Here is a 23,184-nt window from a genome sequence, read left to right as displayed (position 1 = left end):
AATGAAAAACCCCTGTGTACAAGGAGTCTCCGATTACTGACCTTCTCCTAAAACAGTAAAGCAGAACGTATGAGAGTAAAAGCAGAGTCCTACTCTGTCTGTGCTCACACTGTCCATACCTAACAGAGGGTCTGGAGTTGAATAACTCATTGTTGAATGAATGAAGAAATCAGTGAAGCCTCAAAGTTAAGGCTGTCTATGTGAAATAGCTGTGGGGGACCTGAGAGGCACAGGGGGTGCTGCCCAACACAGGTATGCACTGTGTTATCCCCTAAGTTCCCATTAATTGTTGAAATGTGAGGACCAAAATTTTAATTCAGCTCCAAGCAAGGATGCTGGAGCATTTCTCAGAGTCTGTTTACAAACATGGTTTGGAACTTCATAATAAGTGATATACAAATACCATGTGATGATCTGGACGGTGTTCATCACAGTTGTGCTACATAGTCTCTTTAGAATGAGGACACATTTAAGATAATGTCTGGTGCAATTTCACATTACATAATTATTGCAGGTGTAAGGAATAAGTGTTTACAGTATAGATAATAACGAAGATAACAGCTAAAAATTAGTTAGACCATATTAGCATTAAATCTAGACACTGGGGTTAAGTAGCTTTCCATGCAGGACTCATGAATCTCCATACAGGTGTCTGAAATAGGTTACTATTACAGATGCAGAAACTGAGACTTGAATTAAGAGGTTTACAAACACTCCCAGGTCCACAAAGATAACAAGAGCGACGAAACTAAGATTCATACGCAAAGTATCTGATGTCAGAGACTTAGAGATGAATCACTATGTTATTCTGACCAACAGGCTTCATCTACAGCTCTAAAGACCTAAATTTGAAATAGCTGATACTTGAATAATTGGGTATTATTATTTTTTTAAAGCTTCCCTTTTTTTACCCGTTGAAAACTGGCAAGCATAGGCAACTATTTCTAAAACTGGTTCTGATGTGATTAAAATTTGTCTTGAAGCTGCTGCCTATACCTATGCCTGGAATTAGGTACTCTTGTAAGTGTCTTCCTGATTATTATATCCATTTGGAAACAAAAACATTCCTAGAATTACCTGCTCTGAACTCCTTATTTGATAGAACAGTCTGGGTAAAAGGATTCTTGGTCAATGACTACACTGAATACGACACAGCTGTGTAAGAGGCTGTACCTGTCAAGCACCCAGCATCTAACTGGATCTCCATACAGACATGGGGTTATTTTTGAAAAACGAGTAAGTTGCAAAATCCCCTCCCAAGAAGAACAAGCATTATGCTCACTAAGGACTCCACAGAAGTTCTAAAGGTCAATTCAGACTGGTTCTGATCATTTCCTTCTGTTTTGATAAAAAATATGCTTCTGGAACCATAACAGTGGAAGAAGAGCTGGAGAAGGAGATGGCTTGATGATATATATATTTAAAAAAAAAAAGCAGAAAAGCCTAGTCTTGCTTTTTAATCTAAAGGGATATGAAGTTCTCTGGACTTGACAGATACGGGTCCTGGCTTCCTATCTTTGCAGATGACAAATGTGTCCTCGTGGGCTGATCTGGCTCCTCAAGCTCCAGTCTTACCCTCTCTTATTCTTAATTTTAAAAACATGGAAAGGTGAGGCATGACATCTGCTGGGTCTGCTTGAGGAAGTGGAATTTTATACCTGTCACTGTAATGACTATTAACTTTCCAGCTGATCAGCAATAGTTAGCGGTGAGAAGACTGTTCTCCCCACTAAATGCTGAAGTAACCAGGAGTCTGCTATAAATAGGCAGCTTCCAAGGATTACAATTCTTTGAGTCCCAGAAAATCTGGATAAGAAGAGAACTTCTAGGTAGCAAACAAGCAGGCATGGTGTGTGTGTACTTACTGTACATTCCTCAGGCCCTCTTTCAAGAACATATTTCCCCAACTACTGGGAATATTGGCTGCTGGCTGTTGAAACTTACAGCTGACCTCTCTCTCGGAATCACCCTTGGGAACTACCCTCCACCAAGGGGAGCTGCATCACCCCAAGATTACTTAGCCCCTCCCCAAGGGCAGCTCAAATCCAATGTGTGCAAAACAAAGGCGAGGCCTCCTTGGCGACAAACTCCAAAGGGCCAACCCAGCCCCAGATCTCCATAGGCTCACCTTCCCCTTCTGCCAGTCCAGCCTTCCCCACTCCCTTAGACAGAACAGAGCACTCTCTTGAATCATCTCCCAAGATCACAGAAGCAGAAGAGTTGGGATTCAAGTCCAAATCCACTTGATTCTCAGCCCTAAGTTTCCATCAACTTTATGAAGCCCTTGACTTTGACATACAAAACACAAATCCTTACAGCTTCGCAAGACATGCAAAGTCCCTTTTGATATGACAGTCCTTTCTAGCCTCACACCCCATCACTCACTCCCATACAACCCCTGGTCCAGTCACACCAAAATCTTTCCTTTCCCTGAATGTGTCACGCTTCTGCTTTCTACCTGGAATAGTTCATTGTTCTCATCTGCTTGATGACCACCTCCATCTCCTACAGGTCTCACTTCAGGTGTCCCCTCCTCTATGAAGAATATCCTGGCCCCTCAGTAGGGTTAAGATTTCCAGCCTTCAAGTTTCTACCACAGGTTGTGTGTTCCCTTATTGTGGTGACTGTTAATTATTGTAATGGATTCTTTGTAGGCAGGGAACGTGTCTTTTAACTCTGCTTCCCGGCCTGGCATTTTAAAGATGTTTTGCTGGATGGATAAATAAACGAAGTCAATTGAGGTGCTGGTCCCAGAGGCCCTGGCTGAAAGGTTGCCAGCATCCCCATGACTGGGAAGCATCATATAGCGTCATACAAATTTGGATTAACTGTGACCTCCTTGAGCACGGGGACTAGTTTTTCTTCATCGAAGTAACCTTTCCAAGACCTGACACCATCTCTCACTCATAGAGGACAAGACACAAAAAGCCCATTGAACCAAATGAGGTCTTGGCAGAAAGGGCCGACGTACGAGAAAATTACTTACTTTCCTGGCTCAGTCTAAACTATTTTTTAAAAATCTCTATGTTTTAAGATACATAGGATATTTCTCTACGTGGTCTCTTCTTAATATGTTCTTATTTCCAAATTTTAAAAATTTCTCCTTTGTTTGAAACTTTTTTTTTTCCCTATTTAAGAGAGCAAAAGAAAACTTCGAGTTTGCTAAACTCCATTTCTAGGTCAGAAATCAAATCTAATGTGGACACATCAAACATGACTAAGAAGTTTCCCAGATGGCCTGCATGACACAACTTTGTTTTAAGGGGTCCCTTTGAAACATAAATGTCTTTAATCTACAAGGTGGTTTCCCCCCCCACTTTCTGAAACTAATAATTACTTACTGAATAGATGTACAGATATTGGTATAGGCACCAAACACCCTGAGTATGAAGCTGAGGAGGTGGTGGAGAACCCTTGTCCTATAAACATAAAAACCAAAAGCCAGTCTTATTGAGCAAGTAGCTGCATTCCCTACACAGGAAATGGTCCAATTTTGTTATTGTTCTCAACAAAGATGTCCAAACAACAAAAAAAATTGCTGAGAGCTGGCTGAGACTGGTAACAATGATATGAAGCCTTAAAAGCCCAGTTCCTTTTTTTTTTTTTTTTTAAAGTGGATTTGGGAAGGAGGAAGCTCTCTGGCATGTAAGGGACTGAATTTTCCATGCCCTGGGGAATTTTTTTCCTGTCACTCTCTCACAGCTTCTGCTGCTAGTCTGGTGGGAATAAGAAAAAAACTGTGATAACATTTTCCCAAGAGAGCAGCGATTTAACTTTTTGTTCTGTGTCTTTAAAATACCTGTTCATTTATTTATTTTTTGAGCCTAATATTTATTGAATACAATTAAGTCATTAAGGCAGCAGACCCTTCTCAGTGTTGGTTATGGGCTCAGTGGTTATAGGGAAGCACACTCTGGCAGGATTGATGGAGGATACCTTTTTAAACATCCTGGTGGAATCCTCACTTATCTGCATGAAACGCATAATCACATTGTTCAGATAGATGTCACTCAAGGTTGCGTGGTCTTTGCTTTCTCGTCTCACTTGGTTCAGGAGCAAATACCAGCAGTTCACTGGAGACAACAAGTTCTGGTCTTTCCTAAGGAGTGAAGAAGAGAGAGAATTACCATCAAGTTCAAAGCTGCCCCAATCAGCTAAGGGAAAGTCACCAAGGCAAACTAGAAGCCACAACAGACGGGCATCGTCCCTGTTCTTTCTTCTCTGAGCATTGCTCATAGCAAGACACTCGAGAGCCAGCAGAACAGCCTTCCAGGCTGGGAAGGCACCCAGCCAGCAACTCCCCTAGGCTTGGAAGAAAAAACTTGAACCGAGAACACCAGTCAAGACCCACACTCCTGACAAGGGCATGGGACCCTAACATATACAGTACTAAGGCAGGCTTTTAGCTTTAAACACCCCATTGAAGAAAGCAGTTTATGTTTACATAAAAATCTACTGACTACTGTCTCACAGACAGACTGTGGTTTGCCACTGAACGCAAAGCGTGCTCTGAATGTCCAGTCTGCTGTTGGAAAAGAAATTTGGCTAGGTATACTTTCCATGGAACGTAAATGTGACGATGATTTGCTAATCCCCTGATACTTAACCTCCAGCCTCCCAAAAAGTGTTCCTGGGAAGCAGAACTTTCCAGCATTGTCTCAGGGCTTGTGAATAGAACCAAGAAGTTTACTGGCTTATGACATGTCACATCTCCTTTTTAAACCCATTAAGTTATTTCAGATTTGTAACCACTCCTTGTTTTATTCTACATAATAAAGTGAAAAGTGAATATAAACCACAAAGGGCAACTTGTAAAAAGTTTTAAAGAAAAACTCCAAACAAAAGCAGTGACCGACAGGGATATTACTGCTTTAAAAAAAAAAAAAGTACAATGTTTGTTTTTTTACTTTAAAAATCTAACTCTAAAATGGTAAAATGGCACAGAATGTTTATCCTAACTCAGGGACACTAGTGTTATTTTTTGTTTGTTTGTTTGTTTGCGTTACGGGGGCCTCTCACTGTTGTGGCCTCTCCCGCTGCGGAGCACAGGCTCCAGACGCGCTGGCTCAGCGGCTATGGCTCACGGACCCAGCCGCTCCGCGGCATGTGGGATCTTCCCGGACCGGGGCACGAACCCGTGTCCCCTGCATCGGCAGGCGGACTCCCAACCACTGAGCCACCAGGGAAGCCCCCACTAGTGCTATTTTATCAGACATGTTATCCTCCTAATATTCATGATGATTTATGATTCTGAATACTAATTAAATTAGAAAAATGATTAAAGAAGGACTTTCAACCCTTACGTCCCTCGGATTCAGGATTTAACCCTGCATCAGTCAAAACCCTCTCTAAAAGAAAGAGGAAGTAGACCACAGAAGTATGGATGGGTGTAAGAGAAGAAACCCCTGATCTAGGGTCCCAGCACTTATCCCCAGAAAAGAAGTCTCCCACTCTCCCAGCTGGCACATTAAGAATTACACCCCCAAACTAAAGAACCCTCCTTTTCTCTCAAAGCCATTGGGCAAGGGGCAATGGTTCTATGGAAGAATACTGAAGCCTTTCCACTGACATTCTCTAGCCGCCCAGCCCAAGAGGTAAGCGTTATCTTATATTAACTTTTCTGTATATCCTTTATGATGAAGTAACCCATAAGTTCTTTGAGAACATTTCATACTTTTTTGTGTCCGCAGGGCCCTGCCTGTGGTCAGCATTAAACAAATGTTATTTCATTCATTGAACAAACACTTTTTATTGCCCTAATAGTAAGTGATAACAGTGTCGACAACAACAAAAACAACAGAGGCAGCTAAGCTATCATTTACTGAGCACCTACCGAGCACACAAGGCGAGAGCATGGAATATGGATCTATACTGCCTCGCTTCAAAGCCCGGAACAATTACCTAGGAGATCTTGGCCAAATTATTTAAATCTCTCTGTGCCTCCGTTACTTCATTTGTAAAATGGGTAAAGCAACAGTACCGACCTCATAAGATTATGAGGATTATTTGAGTTAATATATATATTTTTAGGGCTTACTAGAACGCCTTAGATTCATAGTAAGTGCCGTGTAAAGTTAGCGATTTTCATCTAGCGGCTGGTCTAAAGACTTTACACACATTAACTCTACCTAATCCTTACCACTACGACTTAAGGCAGAGATGCTTTGTATCCCCTCTATCAATAAGAGAACTTAAGCTTTAGCAAGGCACGATGATTTGCTCAAGACCAAAGCTGGTGTCAGAGAAAGTCTCTGAGTCCAGGGAGGCTGATCCAAGCCTTGGTCTTTCTACCATGCTGTGGCAACTTTAGGCCAAGGATTATCCTACACAACAAGCATCCCAAAACTGAGTAAGGGCTTAAATGATTGGTAAAGTAAAGGTGCTAAAGATTTAACATTTGTTTCGTGAAGAGAAGGAATACTGAGTGCATACCCCATGTCAGCTATTAATCACATCAACAATTTGTTACGTTTCTCATTTACTGGTCACAAAATCTCATTTTACAAGTTAGGAAACCAAGGCTCAGAAAGGTTAAGCAATTTGACGAAAGTCACACAGTAGAGCCAGTATTCAAACCAGGTCTGTGTGACTCTTTCCTAAAGGGCTGTCTTTGATTTATTCCCCCCTAACCCTGGTTTGTCCTTTCTGTAAACTTATTACCTTATCTTCATTTCTGTAGTCAATAATAAACTTACTCAAGGAAAATTCCGAGCTGCCTACCTTTTGAAGAAAACTAGTGAAAAAACCAGGAGGAACAAAAGGTGGCAGCTGACCCACTCAGGGATCAGACTAAGGTGCATGGGTCCATCCATGTTTTCAGTTCCCAAGAGATTACCGAGTATAGAACACAGAAGGAGACATTCAAAAATATTTACTGAATGTACAAATGGGCTGCCTTCTTATTTGCAATCACTTTTAAAAAGGGACAGTTTCTATAAATGAGGATCTAGTACTGGCTCCAGTCTCTGTCAAGCACATTTGATATTTGCTCACCCTGGGAACCATCGCCAAAATTTATTTCTATGCTGACCAACACTAGAGGTTAAAGTCACCCAAAAATAAAAATTAAAAAACTATTCCCTACCCAGAATAGTTCTGCATTTGCTTCTGCAAAAGGACCCCTACTTCCTTTTTTTCTTCAAAAGTTCCTACCTTTTCTTTAAGGGTTAGAAAAAAATTTTTTATTGACGTAGAGTTGATGTACAATATCATGTAAGTTACAGGTGTACAATATAGTGATTCACAATTTTTAAAGGTTGTACTCCATTTATAGTTATTATAAAATATTGGCTGTATTCCCCCTGTTGTACAATATATCCTTGTAGCTTATTTTATACATAATAGTTTGTACCTCTTAATCCCTTACCCCTGGTTGCCCCTCCCCACTTCCCTCTCTGCACTGGTAACCACTAGTTTTTTCTCTATATCTGTGAGTCTGCTTCTTCCTTATTTATATTCACTAGTTTGTTGTATTTATTTTATTATTTTTTTTGCGGTACGTGGGCCTCTCACTGTTGTGGCCTCTCCCAGTGCGGAGCACAGGCTCCGGATGCGCAGGCTCAGAGGCCATGGCTCACGGGCCCAGCCGCTCCACGTCACGTGGGATCTTCCCAGACTGGGGCACGAACCCATGTCCCCTGCATCGGCAGGCGGACTCTCAACCACTGCGCCACCAGGGAAGCCCAGTTTGTTGTATTTTTTAGATTCCACATATAAGTGACATCATACAGTATTTGTCTTTGTCTAACTGATTTCACTTAGCATAATACCCTCCAAGTCCATCCATGTTGCTGCAAATGGCAACATTTCATTCTTTTTTATGGCTGAGCAGTATTCCATTATGCATATTCAACACAGCTTCTTATCCATTCATCTGTTCAGGGACACGCAGGTTGTTTCCATACCTTGGTAATTGTAAATAATGCTGCTATGAATATTGGGGTGCATGTATCTTTTTGAATTAGTGTTTTTGTTTTTTTTTGATATATACCCAGGAGTGGAATTGCGAAAAAGGAAATGCAGATGGCCAACAGGCACATGAAAAGATGCTCAACATTGCTAATCATCAAGGAAATGCAAATCAAAATTACGATGAGGGGGCTTCCCTGGTGGCGCAGTGGTTGAGAATCTGCCTGCCAATGCAGGGGACACGGGTTCAAGCCCTGGTCTGGGAGGATCCCACATGCCGCGGAGAAACTGGGCCCGTGAGCCACAACTACTGAGCCTGCGTGTCTGAAGCCTGTGCTCCGCAACAAGAGAGGCCGCAACAGTGAGAGGCCCGTGCGCCGCGATGAAGAGCAGCCCCCGCTCGCCACAACTAGAGAAAGCCCTTGCACAGAAATGAAGACCCAACACAGCCAAAAATAAATAAATCAACAAATAAATTAAAAAAAAAAAACTACGATGAGATACCACCTCACTGTAGTGTCAGAATGGCCATCATCAAAAAGAACACAAATAACAAATGTTGGCGAGGGTGTGGAGGAAAGGGAACCCTCCTATACTGTTGGTGGGAATGTAAATTGGTGTAGCCACTGTGGAAAACAGTATGGAGGTTTCTCAAAAAACCTCCTCTTTCTTTTTTTTTAAATTTTATTTTTGGCTGCATCGGGTCTTCATTGCTGTGCTCGGCCTTTCTCTAGTTGCAGCGAGCAGGGGCCACTCTTCGTTGCGGTGCACGGGCTTCTCATTGCGGTGGCTTCTCTTGTTGCGGAGCATGGGCTCTAGGAGCGCAGGCTCAGTAGTTGTGGCGCAGAGCCTTAGCTGCTCTGCGGCATGTGGGATCTTCCCGAACCAGGGCTCGAACCCGTGTCCCCTGCATTGGCAGGCGGATTCTTAACCACTGCACCACCAGGGAAGTCCCTACCCTACTTTTTATGTAGGATCCAAGGCCACAGAAGGGTGTAAAATGAAACTGTAAAGCCAATGGTGAAAGCTAAGATGCGCTTCTCTGCAACCCCCTTCCATTTGGAGCCCAGGCTGAGCAGACGGGCCTCCTTGTTGTCCCCTGTGTGGGTGGGCGAGTGGCTTTCTGTTCTACCAGTTCACTGAGATAGTAGTTCTGTTGCTCCTGACTTTAGGCTGTGATGCAGTGCAATAGGATTGGCAATGGGGAAGTCCTCCCTTCCAGCTCCCTACCTTGCATTAGCCTCATCTTCTGTCCCCACGTGGGACTAAAGGGTGATATAATCACCACTCGAGTTTTCAATTCCCTTTTCCTTTTTTGGCCCCTGGAAATTTCCCTTACTTTCTTGAGTTCAGTTATACATTTAAAGTGATGTCTATTATATTTTAGTCAGCATTTCCAGGAGTTTTACAGCACAAGTATTTTTCATATTATCCAGTTCATTGTATTTCCAGAAATGAAAGACTGGGAGGTCTTTTTAGTATCTCCTAAACAAGTCTATTTCTTTCTCCCTGCAGTGTTGACAGTTCATGCCATTATGGTGAGGGTCTTCCACCTGGTCTCCCTCCCTTGACTGTGTCCTCCTCCAGCCCCCAATCCTATCTATGGTCTTTATCATCATCTCAAAATGCAGGTGTGAGCTGGTCTTCTTTCTACTTAAAACTCTGCGAAGGCTTCTCAGGCCCTTAGGATAAAGTCCAAACTTCCTGGTATGATTCACAGGCCTCCATCATGTGGCACAAGGTACAATGGGCGCCACACAGCTCACCACCTTGCTACTCACTCCCACCGGCCTACTTTCTGCTCTGCAAAGCTACCTTACACCCCTTCCCTTCTGGTCTCTTATGAGTGATGTTCCCCTTGCCTGAACCTCTTGCTCTGGTCCCTTTACTGGCCAACTAGTCCTTCGGGTCTTCACTTACGTATCACTTCTTCCAGGACCTTTCCTGGACCCTGCTGCCCCCACCTCCACTGCAGAATGGATTTCTGTCAGGTCTGTCCCTGGCATCTACCCCGTCAGAGCCCTTGTATACTCTATTGGAGTTGTCTGCCTACTTGTGTCTCAGATTTAAATTCTAAAGTAAATCTCATCAGAAAAACCTGCATGTATTTTTTTTTTAAACAAATGAAGTACAGTTGACAGTGAACGTAGGTTTGAACTGTGCAGGTCTACTTACAGATGTTTTTCAATAAATATAGCCCCTGTGGGACTTCCCTGGTGGCACAGTGCTTAGAAGTCTGCCTGCCAATGAAGGGGACACGGGTTCGAGTTCCGGTCCGGGAAGATCCCACATGCCGCGGAGCAACTAAGCCCGTGCGCCGCAACTACTGAGCTTGCGCGCTACAGCCCGCGAGCCACAACTACTGAAGCTCGTGCGCCTAGGGCCCGTGCTCCGCAACAAGAGAAGCCACCGCAATGAGAAGCCCATGCACCGCAACAAAGAGTAGCCCCCGCTTGCCACAACTAGAGAAAGCCCGCGCACAGCAACGAAGACCCAGCGCAGCCAAAAATAAAAAATAAATTTATATAAAAAAACATAGTACCTCTATTTTCATTACATCCTTAAATTAACTAGATGCGGGGGAAAGTTTCTGTTCAGTTAGAGATCACAATATGTAGAACTTGGGTTTGAGTCCTGATCTGTCCATAACTGTTTCAGCTTCCTGCCTTTAGGTGACTCATTTATCAATTCCTTTATTTCTGAGGCAGAGATAGCAGTATGTGGACTTTCGACTGTGCAGGGGATTGGTGCCCCTAACTCCTGGGTTCTTCAAGGGTCAACTGTGCAATTAATGTAAGGTTTAATTAAGCTAGATTGTACGCATTTTACCAAAAGCCCTTGTTTTCAGTCAGTCTCAACTGCAATGACCACGAGCATGACTGGGGGGTGGGATATAAATTTAAGCAACCCTCACTGCTTATTTTCATGTAAGATCACTATACAGAAATCTTGAGGTATTTGCTTGAAGAATCAGCTATTTAAAATTTGCCCATCCCAATATCTATCGGCGTTAAACAACAACTCTTAGAGTATTTATTGGAAAGAGAAACACGTCAAGAGAATACTATTAGTTTAAAATGTAATACATTTATGCTCATAAATTATAAATGCAGAGGGTTGCTTTTATCTATGGGGATATATCAATCAACAACTTTTCAGACAAAAATGGAAAATTCTAAAACCAATAAGGGTGGTAAAAAGATAGGATATCCCCTTGGAAAGGTGAATTTGAGTCAAGTCCCTCTTACTTGTACTGTTGATGATCCTTAGTGCTTCTTGTTTTTGCCATGAACCTTTCTGCTAACTTTTCTAGGTTCCGAGAATATTCCGTCTCAATTTCGGCTTTTTTCCGGAAGAAATCTTGCAGGTCCTGCAGAAGCTGAACTCGCATCTCTGTTTGCTGCTCCAGGCATTTCTGTTGTTCTACCAGTTGAGCTCGAATTTCTAAGGAGAGAAGAGAATCCATTTGATGATTTCATGAAAATCACTGAGGTGTGGTGGTATGTGCAAGATAAAAATAATGAATCCTATTATACATTTAGCTCTGTATTGGACCTTTACGAGGCTGCTGTGCTCAGGTTGGGTCTTTAAATAAGATATCTGCTGACCCTGTAAAAGAATGAGATAAGCCTCCGGAAAGAATGTAATAAATTAGAATAGAGGGCTTCCCTGGTGGCGCAGTGGTTGAGAGTCCGCCTGCAGATGCAGGGGACACGCGATCGTGCCCCGGTCCGGGAGGATCCCACATGCCGCAGAGCGGCTGGGCCCGTGAGCCATGGCTGCTGAGCCTATGCGTCCGGAGCCTGTGCTACGCAACGGGAGAGGCCACAACAGTGAGAGGCCCGCGTACCACACACACAAAAAAAAATTAGAATAGAAACATGGATTACATTTGCAATGCCACAAACATGCGTGGAGTCATGAGGGGAAAAAAAATGAAAGCCTTTCAGATAACAATTTGTAACGCGTGACATCTTTGGGTAGCTGAGGACCCTGTAGTTTTCTAAACAGCATTTTACCTCAACTATCCGTTTTGAGTTTGAATGGCAAAGAAGTGAGCATCATTTCTTCCAGACTTCTGAACCTTCTCAATTTCTTTGCCAGTTGGCACATACAAACACTGACATCTGGTAATTTTTATTTAGTGCATAAATTTCTAGTTTGTAAAACACATAGCTTCAGGGTTTATAGGAATGCCACACCTAAAAATAATTTCCTTTTATATCCAAATAATCCATTCATTATGGGGCAATCCTTGGATTCCACTTTATTATTCTGATCACAAGATCAAGAGCTCTTCACCTGGCTTTCACTTTTTCCCCATTGCTCAAACTAAGCCTTATCGACACATTTATCTGAAAAGAATCCTTTGACAATTTTAATACAAACGGAAAGGTTAGTCATTTAGTGATTTAGCAGAAACACAAAAGCAAAAGTGTGTCATGCAAAACTATCTGCAAATGACTGTAACAATGATCCATGTGTGTTTTGGAAAATAAGATACAGTAACTATTAACTACTGACTTGTTTTTGTTCTGAGACTCAGGGCTAACATCCAAAGACAAGAATATTCATACTGGAAACCTTCTTTATTTCATCCTTCCCAGTGTCGGGTGCATGATTCCCTAAAAGTGAGGGTTGAATCTAATTCAGTGGAGTTTAAGAAACTGATGTCCGAGTAACAGCTCCTCAATTTCTTCCCATGCTCCTTCTCAAATAGAGACTGAGCTGACAGTACGTATGCACATACTCGACCATGTGTAATCAGGCTCATTAACAGCAGGGCCATCCAGTTCTGAATGAGGAGTCAGGAAATTTGCTCAACTTAAGAGCTAATAACAATCGAATGCTTGCTGTTCTACACCCTAATGAAGTGGATACTAGTATTATCCTCATTTTGCAAAGAGGAAACTGAGGTTTGATGAGATGACATACTTCATGTAGAGACTTCAGCTTGTAAGTGGCACCCGCAGGACCTCTAACCCAGGTCCGTCCGTCAATTAATTGAACGCTTCTGCCTGCCTTTCACCCGTGCAACATGTTTTAAGTACCTACAGTGTGCCAGGCCTATATCCCGGCAAAGAAGATACAGTAACTATGAAACAAGGTCTCTGATCTCAATAAGCTCATGTCCAAGCAGCATGGTTTTGGGGGAGTCCCGGGAGAAGATAGGAAAGCATTTCTCAAGCGTCCTCTCTTGGTTTCTCCACTTGGAGATTGGGGGATCCTATTATTAATCTCATAAAAGTGTGGTGAACACCAAAGTGAAGACATTATTACAGGCTTTTAACTACCATGAACAGCAGCTGGTTTTTAGTCCATCAAAGTAAATATTTTTCAATACAGTATTATAATCAGCATGTCTGCCAAACTCCCCCCCACAAATACAGACCTAGTTTTGTTTCATAAAGAAAAAAAAAAAAAATCAAGGGTGGGGGCATTTCTCATCCAGGAAGTCTTTTTTGATGAAGTAATTTTAGCACATCTTGCTGTGCTAAGTGAAAAAAAAATCAGACGTCTTTGGCTGTCAATGAGTTCTGTTTTGTTTTGTTTCTCCCCCCCTCCTTTTTAAAAATTTTATTATAAAAAACTTTTATTATAAAAACATGTGTATATTATTTAAAAGTTTAGCTCATGGTGTGTCAAAGTATTACTTGCTTTATTCTTGCCTTTTCTTATTAAATCCAGTATGTGGTGAATAGGCTATTTCCTTTTTATTCTTAGGTTTTATAACAATATGTAAAGTTACTATTCCATTGTTCTTTTTGTTTTTGTAGAAGTACACAAAAATTATACGGGCTTCCTTCTTGGATCTCATTCTTAGATTTAAAATCAAGAACTAGGGAGTTTTGAGAAGAAGGACTCTATTTTATTTTATTTTTTGGGGGGTACGCGGGCCTCATCACTGTTGTGGCCTCTCCCGTTGCGGAGCACAGGCTCCGGACGCGCAGGCTCAGCGGCCATGGCTCACGGGCCCAGCCGCTCCGCGGCATGTGGGATCTTCCAGGACCGGGGCACGAACCCGCGTCCCCTGCATCGGCAGCGGACTCTCAACCACTGCGCCACCAGGGAAGCCCCAGAGGACCGTATTTTAAACAGTTACAATCCCATCCTCATTTTGCAGGGAGTAACTGTTATTTCACATTATCTGTAATTTTCCAGTCAAAATAGGACGCTGGCAACATTTTCAATAGTGGAAAAAGTGGAGGGACAGAACCTAGAGAAAAAGTATGCTCCAAAAATCGGAGAGAATTTGTTTGATTATCTTTTAATTTAGAAAAGTTTAGGACAAATGAGGAAAAGATCACAAGGAAGTCAAAAGCAAAACGAGATACCACTTCACATCCACTAGGATGGCTGTAATAAAAAAAGACACAAGTGTTGGTGAAGGGTGGAGAAACTAGAACCCTCATACACTGCTGGTAGGAATGTAAAACGGTACAGCCACTTTGTAAAACAATGTGGCAGTTCCTCAAAAGGTTGACATAGACTTAACAAATCTACTCCTAGGTATACACCCAAGAGAAAACACATTTCCCACAAAACATATAGACAAATGGTTATGGCAGCATGATTCTTAACAGCTGAAAAGTGGAAATAATCTAAATGTCCATCAATATGGAACAGAAAAACAAAATGAGATATAGCCATACAATGGAATATTATTCATCCATAAAGAGGAATGAAGTACTGTTTCATGCTTACATTGAAAATATAAACGTAGTGAATAAAAGTAGTCACTAATGGGAAGTGTGATTACATTAATGTGAAATGTCCTAAAGAGACTAATCTGCAGAAACAGAAAGTAGATTCGATGTTGACTAGGGCTGGAGGTGTTGGGGAAAATGGAAAGGGACTGCTAAGGGGTGCAGGGTTTTTCTTTTTGGCGGGGGGTGATGCAAGTGTTCAAAAAGTGATTGTGGTGACAGTTATAAAACAGTGAGTACACTAAAAAAACAGTTAATTGTACACTTTAAATGGGTATATTGAATGATATATAACATATCACAATAAAGCTGTTATATAAAAAACAACAGACTGCCATATCACAATTCATTGAAATGTTGGTTGAGACATTTCTGAGAAGGATAACAGTAGTAACAACAAAATGACTCCTTGGGACTTCCCTGGCGGTCCAGTGGCTAAGACCCCGCACTTCCAATACAGGGGGCCCGGGTTCGCTCCCCGGTCAGGGAACTAGATCTCACGTGCCGCAACGAAGATCAAAGATCCCGCTTGCCGAAACTAAGACCCGGAGCAGCCAAATAAATAACTAAATAAAATAATAATTAAAAAAAATGAGTCCTCCTATTTCCATACCTCGTACTTTTTAGTAGTTTATCAAATTAGACAACATATGGGCAAGCCCTTTAAAATGATGTCTTCAAAAAATGGCTCTTGCTTCAATATTTTAATTTCATCCTGAATTTATCCGTGAGTCAGAATAGTAAATTTAATTACTGGCTAGCATCCTTTGTACATTAATTATTACAAGTTCTAATGGTATAGAAAAGATTTACCTAATAGAACATCAGGAGGGGCTTGTCACCATGACTCCCAGACAACTGCATAAAACAGCGCAAATTCTTTCAGGCAGAAAAATGCCATCTCTGAGGAGGCTCCAAGCAGCTATTATTTAAATCTAGGGCAGGACCTACTAAATACTAATAATGGCCATTTTAAAGGAGCTAAAATTTACTGGGTTTTTTTTATGACTTATTTAATTTCTGTTCTACCAGAGCATCACCACAGGATGAACCAACATCAATAATCCAACAAGAATAACACACAAAAAGACTATGCTTTCAAACTACTCAATTTGTTTAAAAAACTGAAATAGTTCCTCTAAGCTACGGAAATATTGACTAATACTTACCAAATAAAATGGAATTGCCTAGGAAAGGAGGAAACGGAGGCATTTCTTGCTATTGCTCTGATAAAGGGAAGTCCTAACCCTTAAAATAAATCTGTGTGAGACCACAGAGTGTGATGCATGTTTCACGGAAAGACTGAGGCCAGGCTGGGCTGTTTCTCTCGTATGTTACTGAATGGTTAGGACTAGGGCATAAAACTGATAGACTGGGTGTGATACTTGTGACCTTCCAGCAAAAAATAAAAACACAGCCAACACTTCTAAAGCATCACAGACCATCTCAATTATTTCATAGTCTTGTTTCGTCAGACTTTCCTTATGATGTCAAAAAAGTCTACATAGTGTGTGGATTTATCAGTACCTTTACCTTTGGGCTATAAGGAATTCTCCCAAATACCAGGTAAGAACCACTGGAATATCTTTAAAGAGAAGAACCCAATTAGACTAACTGGTTCCATCAATCGTTCACATAATCATTGCTGATGTGAATATTCATATAATCTTGCAGCTACTGATTAGCTAAACACTAGGTGCAAACTTCTGTGAAACATGCTGGGACTTCCCTGGTGGCGCCGTGGTTAAGAATCCGCCTGCCAATGCAGGGGACACGGGTTCAAGCCCTGGTCCGGGAAGATCCCACATGCTGCAGAACAACTAAGCCCATGTGCCACAACTGGTAAACCTGTGTTCTAGAGCCCATGAGCCACAACTACTGAAGCCGGTGCACCTAGAGCCCGTGCTCCGCAACAAGAGAAGCCACCGCAATGAGAAGCCCGCGCACCGCAACAAAGAGTAGCCCCCGCTCACCACAACTAGAGAGAGCCCGCGTGCAGCAACGAACACCCAACGCGGCCAATAAATAAATTAATTAATTTAAAAAAAGAAATATGCTAAAAAGGCTAGAAATTTGGAGCAAAAAAAAATGCATAAACGTGAAAGAACTTTATTAATTTCTTTTTGTGTGTGAATAGACTGAATAAGCAAAGGCCGTTTCTTCATTTCACTAGAAATCTGAACCCAAGATTTATGCTTCTTTTACACTCTGCACGTTACGGACCCATGTTGGAGTTACGGTGTCACCTATTACAAGTCACATGACATGGGGCAAGTTGCTTAACATCTCGAAAAATACGAGTTCCACCTCACGAGGCTGTGGTGAGAGAATTAAATGAGATGATGTAAGTGAAAAGCCTGCCGCAATCTGTAAACCACTATGAAACAGATGGAGATGTTATTATTACTAGTATCAGCAGGCTTTCACTAGAAAAATATTTATTGACTATTTCCTTGTGCCGGACTCCCTTCTAAGTGGCTCTAATAACAGACTGGAAATCATAAGCCCCATCCCTCAGTGAGAAGACAGCCAAGACAAACAGATAGTGAGAGCTAGTGACCTTCAGGGCCTTGATTTACCAATGTCAAGGAGCAATGGGAGGAGGTGTGTCGGGAAACGAGGCAAAGGCTGCGGGGGTGATCCTGAGGGGGACTGAGCAGCGTGTTGGCAGACACAAAGGGGAAGGGCATCCCAGGCTGAAAGAACACAAGCACAGGCAGGAGGAGAGCACAGGAAGAGTATCTTGCCAAGTGCTTCTCTGTGCTAAAACCTGACTCTGGCTGGGTAATGGGTCTAGTCATGGGCTAGGTCAGAAAGGATCCCACACGGTAGACTGAGGAGTAAAACGTCATCTTTTAGGCCAGTTTCCCCAACTGGCTTGATGATAAGAGCCACCAGGGGTGATTACTAAAAATACCTGTGTCCAGGTCCCTCAGCTGGATATTTTGATTCTGTTGGTCTGACAGGACCGGGAACAGAGGATCTTCACTAAGTACCCAGGGGAATCTTACCACTGGGCAACTGTAGGAAACACCAGTTGGGAGGAATTGAACAATTTTGAACAAGAGAGACACATGATCAGATTTGCATTCTAGAAAACAGCACAAATAGATGAAGAAATAAATGAAATGACAGGCTACGTGTCCTATACCTTATTAAATTGTTTCCTTTGTAAGCTATAGGGGTCCTCATTTGAAGTACGAATTACTGGGCAAAACAAACCAACACCACCGACAAAAACCCTCACAAGAATGAATGGTATCCATGTTTTTCTCTGCCTAAGCCTATTATTTTAATTAGTTATGAATCACTCATTTCTGTCATCTGGTGTGGAACTAATGAGTATGTCCATGTTATCTGTTATCGGAGAGGAGAAGTTGATTGTCAACCACATTGTAGGAAGAAAGCTGTGCTGCCCAATATGCAGCCATCTGTCACGCTGAGCACTTGAAATGGCTGCTCCAAACTGAGATGTGCTCTAAGTGTAAAATGCACAGAGGACTTCAAAATCTTGGTGTGGGGGAAAAAAGGACATAAACGTGTCTCATTAATATTTTTTATATTAGTTAATGTTAGAATTAAAAATTTTAGATATTTTGGTTATAAAAAGATGTTAAAATTAATATCACCTGTTCGTCTCCTTTTTTTTTTTTTAAAAAATGTGACTGCTAAAGAAAATTTAAAATTGGAAATGTGGTTCATCTATAGGACAATTCTCCTCTAGTACATGAGTGAATTAGCAACGAAGTTTCTCATAAGTGGAATCTGGACTGTGGGGTTACCATCAGAAAAGGTCTTTGAAGAGTTAGCGGACTTGAGATCAGAAGACAAGATTTATGCACAAGGCAAACATGGGGTAGAATACAGAGTATCAGGACGTCAGTTCCAGTTAGAAGTAGGACCTTGGAAGAGTAACCATCTCTGTGGAACTCATGTTTCCTCAACTGCAAAATGATCGCTAATCATAACTGCCATATTCGGCTCCCAAAGGCAACAGAAGGCTTCAATGAGATGAGATATACAAAGACTTCCTCATCATGTCAAACACTGTTTTGGCCAATTATCATATAATATGGATTGAGAAAAGGAAAATACAAGTTCTAGATTTGATGGTGTCAACTACACAGACTAAAGGACTTTCAGAAAAGAAAAGACCATAGGCCAGAGCTGGGGTCTTCATCAGTGATAGCTTCAGAGGTAGTTGGCCCTGCAGTGCATTTAAAGGATATGTAAAATTTGGAAGGCTATGCAAATCTGCGGAATGGAAAAGTAGTTCTTTAAATAACTGAAAATGGTAATTCTTTTTTTTTTTTTTTTGCGGTACGCGGGCCTCTCACTGTTGTGGCCTCTCCCATTGCGGAGCACAGGCTCCGGACGCGCAGGCTCAGTGGCCATGGCTCACGGGTCTAGTCGCTTCACGGCGTGTGGGATCTTCCCGGACCGGGGCACGAACCCGTGTCCACTGCATCGGCAGGCAGACTCTCAACCACTGCGCCACCAGGGAAGCCCGAAAATGATAATTCTTGATACCCTGGCCCAGAAGAGTAAGGTTCTAGCGAAGGAAGTTTAGCATGGCTGGACCAGGTTACTGCCTCATGGAAAATATAACTCCCTAAAGTCTTTTTCTACTTCTGACTTATGAAATCACCAACGACTTAGGCAAACTAAATACCATAGACATATATGAAACAGGTTTGCTTCCATTCTAAGCTTGAACCATGGCTGCATCCTAGAACTCCAGAGATAATTAGCACATTTGGGAGGGAGTAGAGTTAATGATAAAACCTTTGGGAATGAAATAAGAAAGTGTCCTCTCAGCACAGTTAATCCTCACCGTATGGATATGAAAGTAAAGTCAATTTCACAACATTTCCTGCAAAAGAGAGGCTGTGTCTGTTTTTCTAAGTTCTCATAATAATATCCTCATTTGAAGTGACATTTACCTCAGTATTATTTTAGAATAAAGCTTACTACAAAAGCATCAGTTTTCATAGCGTTTGAAAGCCAAATATTATATTTTGGTCCAGATAACATTTTCAGGAAAAGTACGGAAAACAAATTTGTACTTTTCTTTTTTCCAGATGAAAACTAGCTAGGATAAAAGGCAATAAATTAAGTTGATCAATTATTGCAGTTTAACTACATTGTAGGAAAGGCCAGTTTAAGGAAGTACAGATCTGAAGGATTAGCTTTAGTGCTTTTATTTAGAATGCACAAGAGGCAGGACTTCATTACCTTCCCTATAATTAAGCAAGAACACTTAAGACCACATTAGTAGATTGATTTTTACTACTAGAAAAAGACAGTGTATGGAAATCACTGATCTACAGAGAGTCCAAAGATTTACATTTTGGAAGGGCTGTGTCACTGACAAAGGTTCAAGGCATTCTTTAAACGTTGACATTCTTTCCTGAAATTACTCAACATGGAGTCTCATGGAGTAAACATGTTACACATCTTTTTCTCTAAATAAGTTTTAAGAATAAAAAACTTTTAAACTAGTTTAAATCTTCTGTATTGAATTAATTACAAATTGAGGCTTTTTTCAAATTATAATTTTAAAGCATCTACTAGAACACAGTTTAACCCCACAAGCAATTTACCATTTATGTCTAACAGGAGAATATTTACTGAGTTCCTACTATGTTCCAGATGCTGTGATAAGTACTTGATGTAGTTTAGCTCATTTCATTCTTACAGCAAACCTATTATGTAATGCCTCCATTACATACATGAGGAAATTGAAGCAGGAGGTTAAGTGTTTGGTCCAAAGTTATACAATGATTAAGTACTAGAGCTTAGATTCCCACTCAGGTTTGTCTGACTCCAAAGTTCATGATGCAAAATTATAACTCTCAACAATTACACATAGTGTGCAATTACACAAAGCAAGCCTAAGTGATCTAGGCCTAGCCTTAGAGATAAGTTATTAGAATGTATATAGATGCTGTATATAACTATTAATGTATCAAGTAAAAGTTTAAGTGTCAAATGTCTAGCATCATTTAGAAAAGCAATAAAAATTGCATTTACATCTCTTACTTAAAGAAAGCCAGGGCTTCCCTGGTGGCGCGGTGGTTAAGAATCTGCCTGCCAATGCAGGGGACACGGGTTCGAGCCCTGGTCCGGGAAGATCCCACATGCTGCAGAGCAACAAAGAGTAGCCCCCAGCTCGCCGCAACTATAGAAAGCCTGTGTGCAGCAATGAAGACCCAAAGCAGCCAAAAATGAATGAATGAATGAATGAATGAATGAATTTTAAAAAAAAAGAAAGCCAAAAGCCAAAAAAAAACCCTAATACTTTACAAAACTAGCTAAGTGGCTAATGCTAATTCCCTAGTACTTCCTGAATGTCACAGCTTTGCAGGAAACCATGTATTTTGGTCAATTGCTTTCGTTTTAAATCATTACTGTACTACTGCTATTATGTTACAATGACTGTAGAGCTTTGAACTATATAGCTTATGAATGAATCCCTTGAATACAAATATCACGTCTCTGAATTTACATACAACACATAATAGATACTCAATAACTATCTCTGATGAATGCTTGCTTCAGTAAAGATAATTAGTTACTAAAATGCTTCGTTATCCACATCTGGACATAGGACTCAAATTTTGCTAATTCATAAAATGTGTTTCCTGCCTCATCTCCCTGCAACACACCACCCCATCACTACACCTCTTCATTCTCTGCTCCATGTGGTTCTGCTGGCATCCAGCCCTACAAGCTTTCCCACAAAAACAATGTTCTACTCAGTCAACAGTTGAAAAGAACTCCAGTTAAATTCAGTGAAAATCATGTTTTAAACATCTCTCAGTTAAAGGTATCTTTTTCGTGTGTGTGTGTGTGTGTGATACGCGGGCCTCTCACTGTTGTGGCCTCTCCCGTTGCGGAGCACAGGCTCCGGACACACAGGATCAGCGGCCATGGCTCACGGGCCCAGCCGCTCCGTGGCATGTGGGATCTTCCCAGACCGGGGCACGAACCCGCGTCCCCTGCATCGACAGGCGGACTCTCAACCACTGCGCCACCAGGGATGCCCTAAAGGTATCTTTTATATGTCCGTTTCTAACATAAGTGAAAACCTTCATCTAGGAAAATAACAAAGGAAGCACTAATCATTTCACTTAATTTTCCTTCGACTTCTATTAGAGACTTTGATTGGATTGCTATTGGCAACTTTATATCTTATTTTTATTTAACTACAGTTCAATAAATGAGAGCTCCAATAACCTCTGGCTCCAAGTGAACTACCTGAACTCTAACTCAGGAGCTGATACAAGGAAACTGGAAGGTAGCCTAGTTACCTGTGCTTCCTTAACATTCATTTCACAGCTGAAAGCCACAATTCTGGATCATAGAATAAATACCTTTCAATCCTAGGATACAAAATCCTTAAAGAGATGGCAATTTAAAGACTCATATATAGCTCTATACATCTATATATGGAAATACACACATATATATTATAGATATATGTATATTTTTGATGATTTTTTTTAGGTCTAAGCAGATACTTAGATACAGCAAATACTGAACATCAACCAGCTTGTGAAAATGTCAGAGATAATAATTCTCTTCTTCATTTCATCTCTTCAAAGTACCACAGAAAACGTCCAAGTTGATACGCAACCTATGTATTAAAGTAACATTCTTCTATTTTATCCTCAGATGAAAGCCAAATTCTATAGTAAAAGTTACTTCTGGTCCTGCACGCTCAACCTTTACCCACATAACTTGCAGAAATCGAATTCAACGATGTTCTCTCATTGTTCAACAAGCCAAGGAGTGAGTACCCTTTTCATCTGACACACATTTACTGAGTAACTTTCAGGTGCTGGGCCCTGGAGAAGAAAAGATAAACCCATTGCTTTTTACCCCCAGGGCCTCCCAAGGTAGCTCCTGGTCTACACACATGGAAACAAGTAACTTATTTTTATAACTATCATCTCCTACAATGGCAATGTTGTAAAACCTATAATGGAAGCATGAGGAAAGTGCTGTGAGGACACAGAGGAAGGAACAATAAATTCTGCCCAGGGTAAATCAGGGAAGGCTCTGAGGTGACACTAAGGCTCTGAATAGCTCTTAGTGCATTGCTGAATAATACTACCCTCCTCCCTCCAAATCCCCAAGTAGAAGTGTCAGATTGGGGGTGGGTGTGGGAAGGGTATTACAGGCAAAAGGAGTAGCCTGTGCAAAGGCCCCGGGGTATGAGTATCTGGAGAGTTCAGGGCATTTACAAGAACGGCGGTTTGTTACATATTGCAGGGTCGTAAGGTAGACAGGGGCTGGATCAATTATTAGGGAGGGGACTTAAAAGTAAATATTCTATAATGATAAGGGGTGTTATCTTTACTCAGCTCTCATTATAGGGAATGCTTCAATTTATTGATTTAACAAGTTAAAAACAAAGGCATGTCCTCCCCTCCCACCTGGGGATGTAATGTACAGCATAGGGAATTTAGTCAATAATCCTGTAATAACTTTATATGGTGACAGATGGGTACCAGACTTATCATGGTGAGTTTTTGGTAATGTATAAAAATATCGAATCACTATG

At 41.4% G+C, this 23,184-nt stretch overlaps 1 protein-coding gene across 2 annotated transcripts in view; it reads right to left on the bottom strand.

Moving 5' to 3' along the window:
- SRGAP1 (SLIT-ROBO Rho GTPase activating protein 1) overlaps positions 1–23,184 on the bottom strand; it is a 274,067-nt gene that overhangs the window by 128,122 nt on the left and 122,761 nt on the right. For both annotated transcript variants that reach the window (XM_060025148.1, XM_060025149.1), the window contains exons 2-3: positions 11,157–11,352; positions 3,937–4,099 (exon numbers count right to left, since the gene is read on the bottom strand). In XM_060025148.1, coding sequence (XP_059881131.1) covers positions 3,937–4,099; positions 11,157–11,352 — 359 coding nt within the window. The remainder of the gene's footprint in view (positions 1–3,936; positions 4,100–11,156; positions 11,353–23,184) is intronic.

Source organism: Delphinus delphis, chromosome 11 (genome assembly GCF_949987515.2).
Source record: "Delphinus delphis chromosome 11, mDelDel1.2, whole genome shotgun sequence".
Classification (NCBI taxonomy): domain Eukaryota; kingdom Metazoa; phylum Chordata; class Mammalia; order Artiodactyla; family Delphinidae; genus Delphinus; species Delphinus delphis.
The sequence above is the reverse complement of the archived record's forward strand: the minus strand, read 5'-3'. Positions and strand labels throughout refer to the sequence as shown.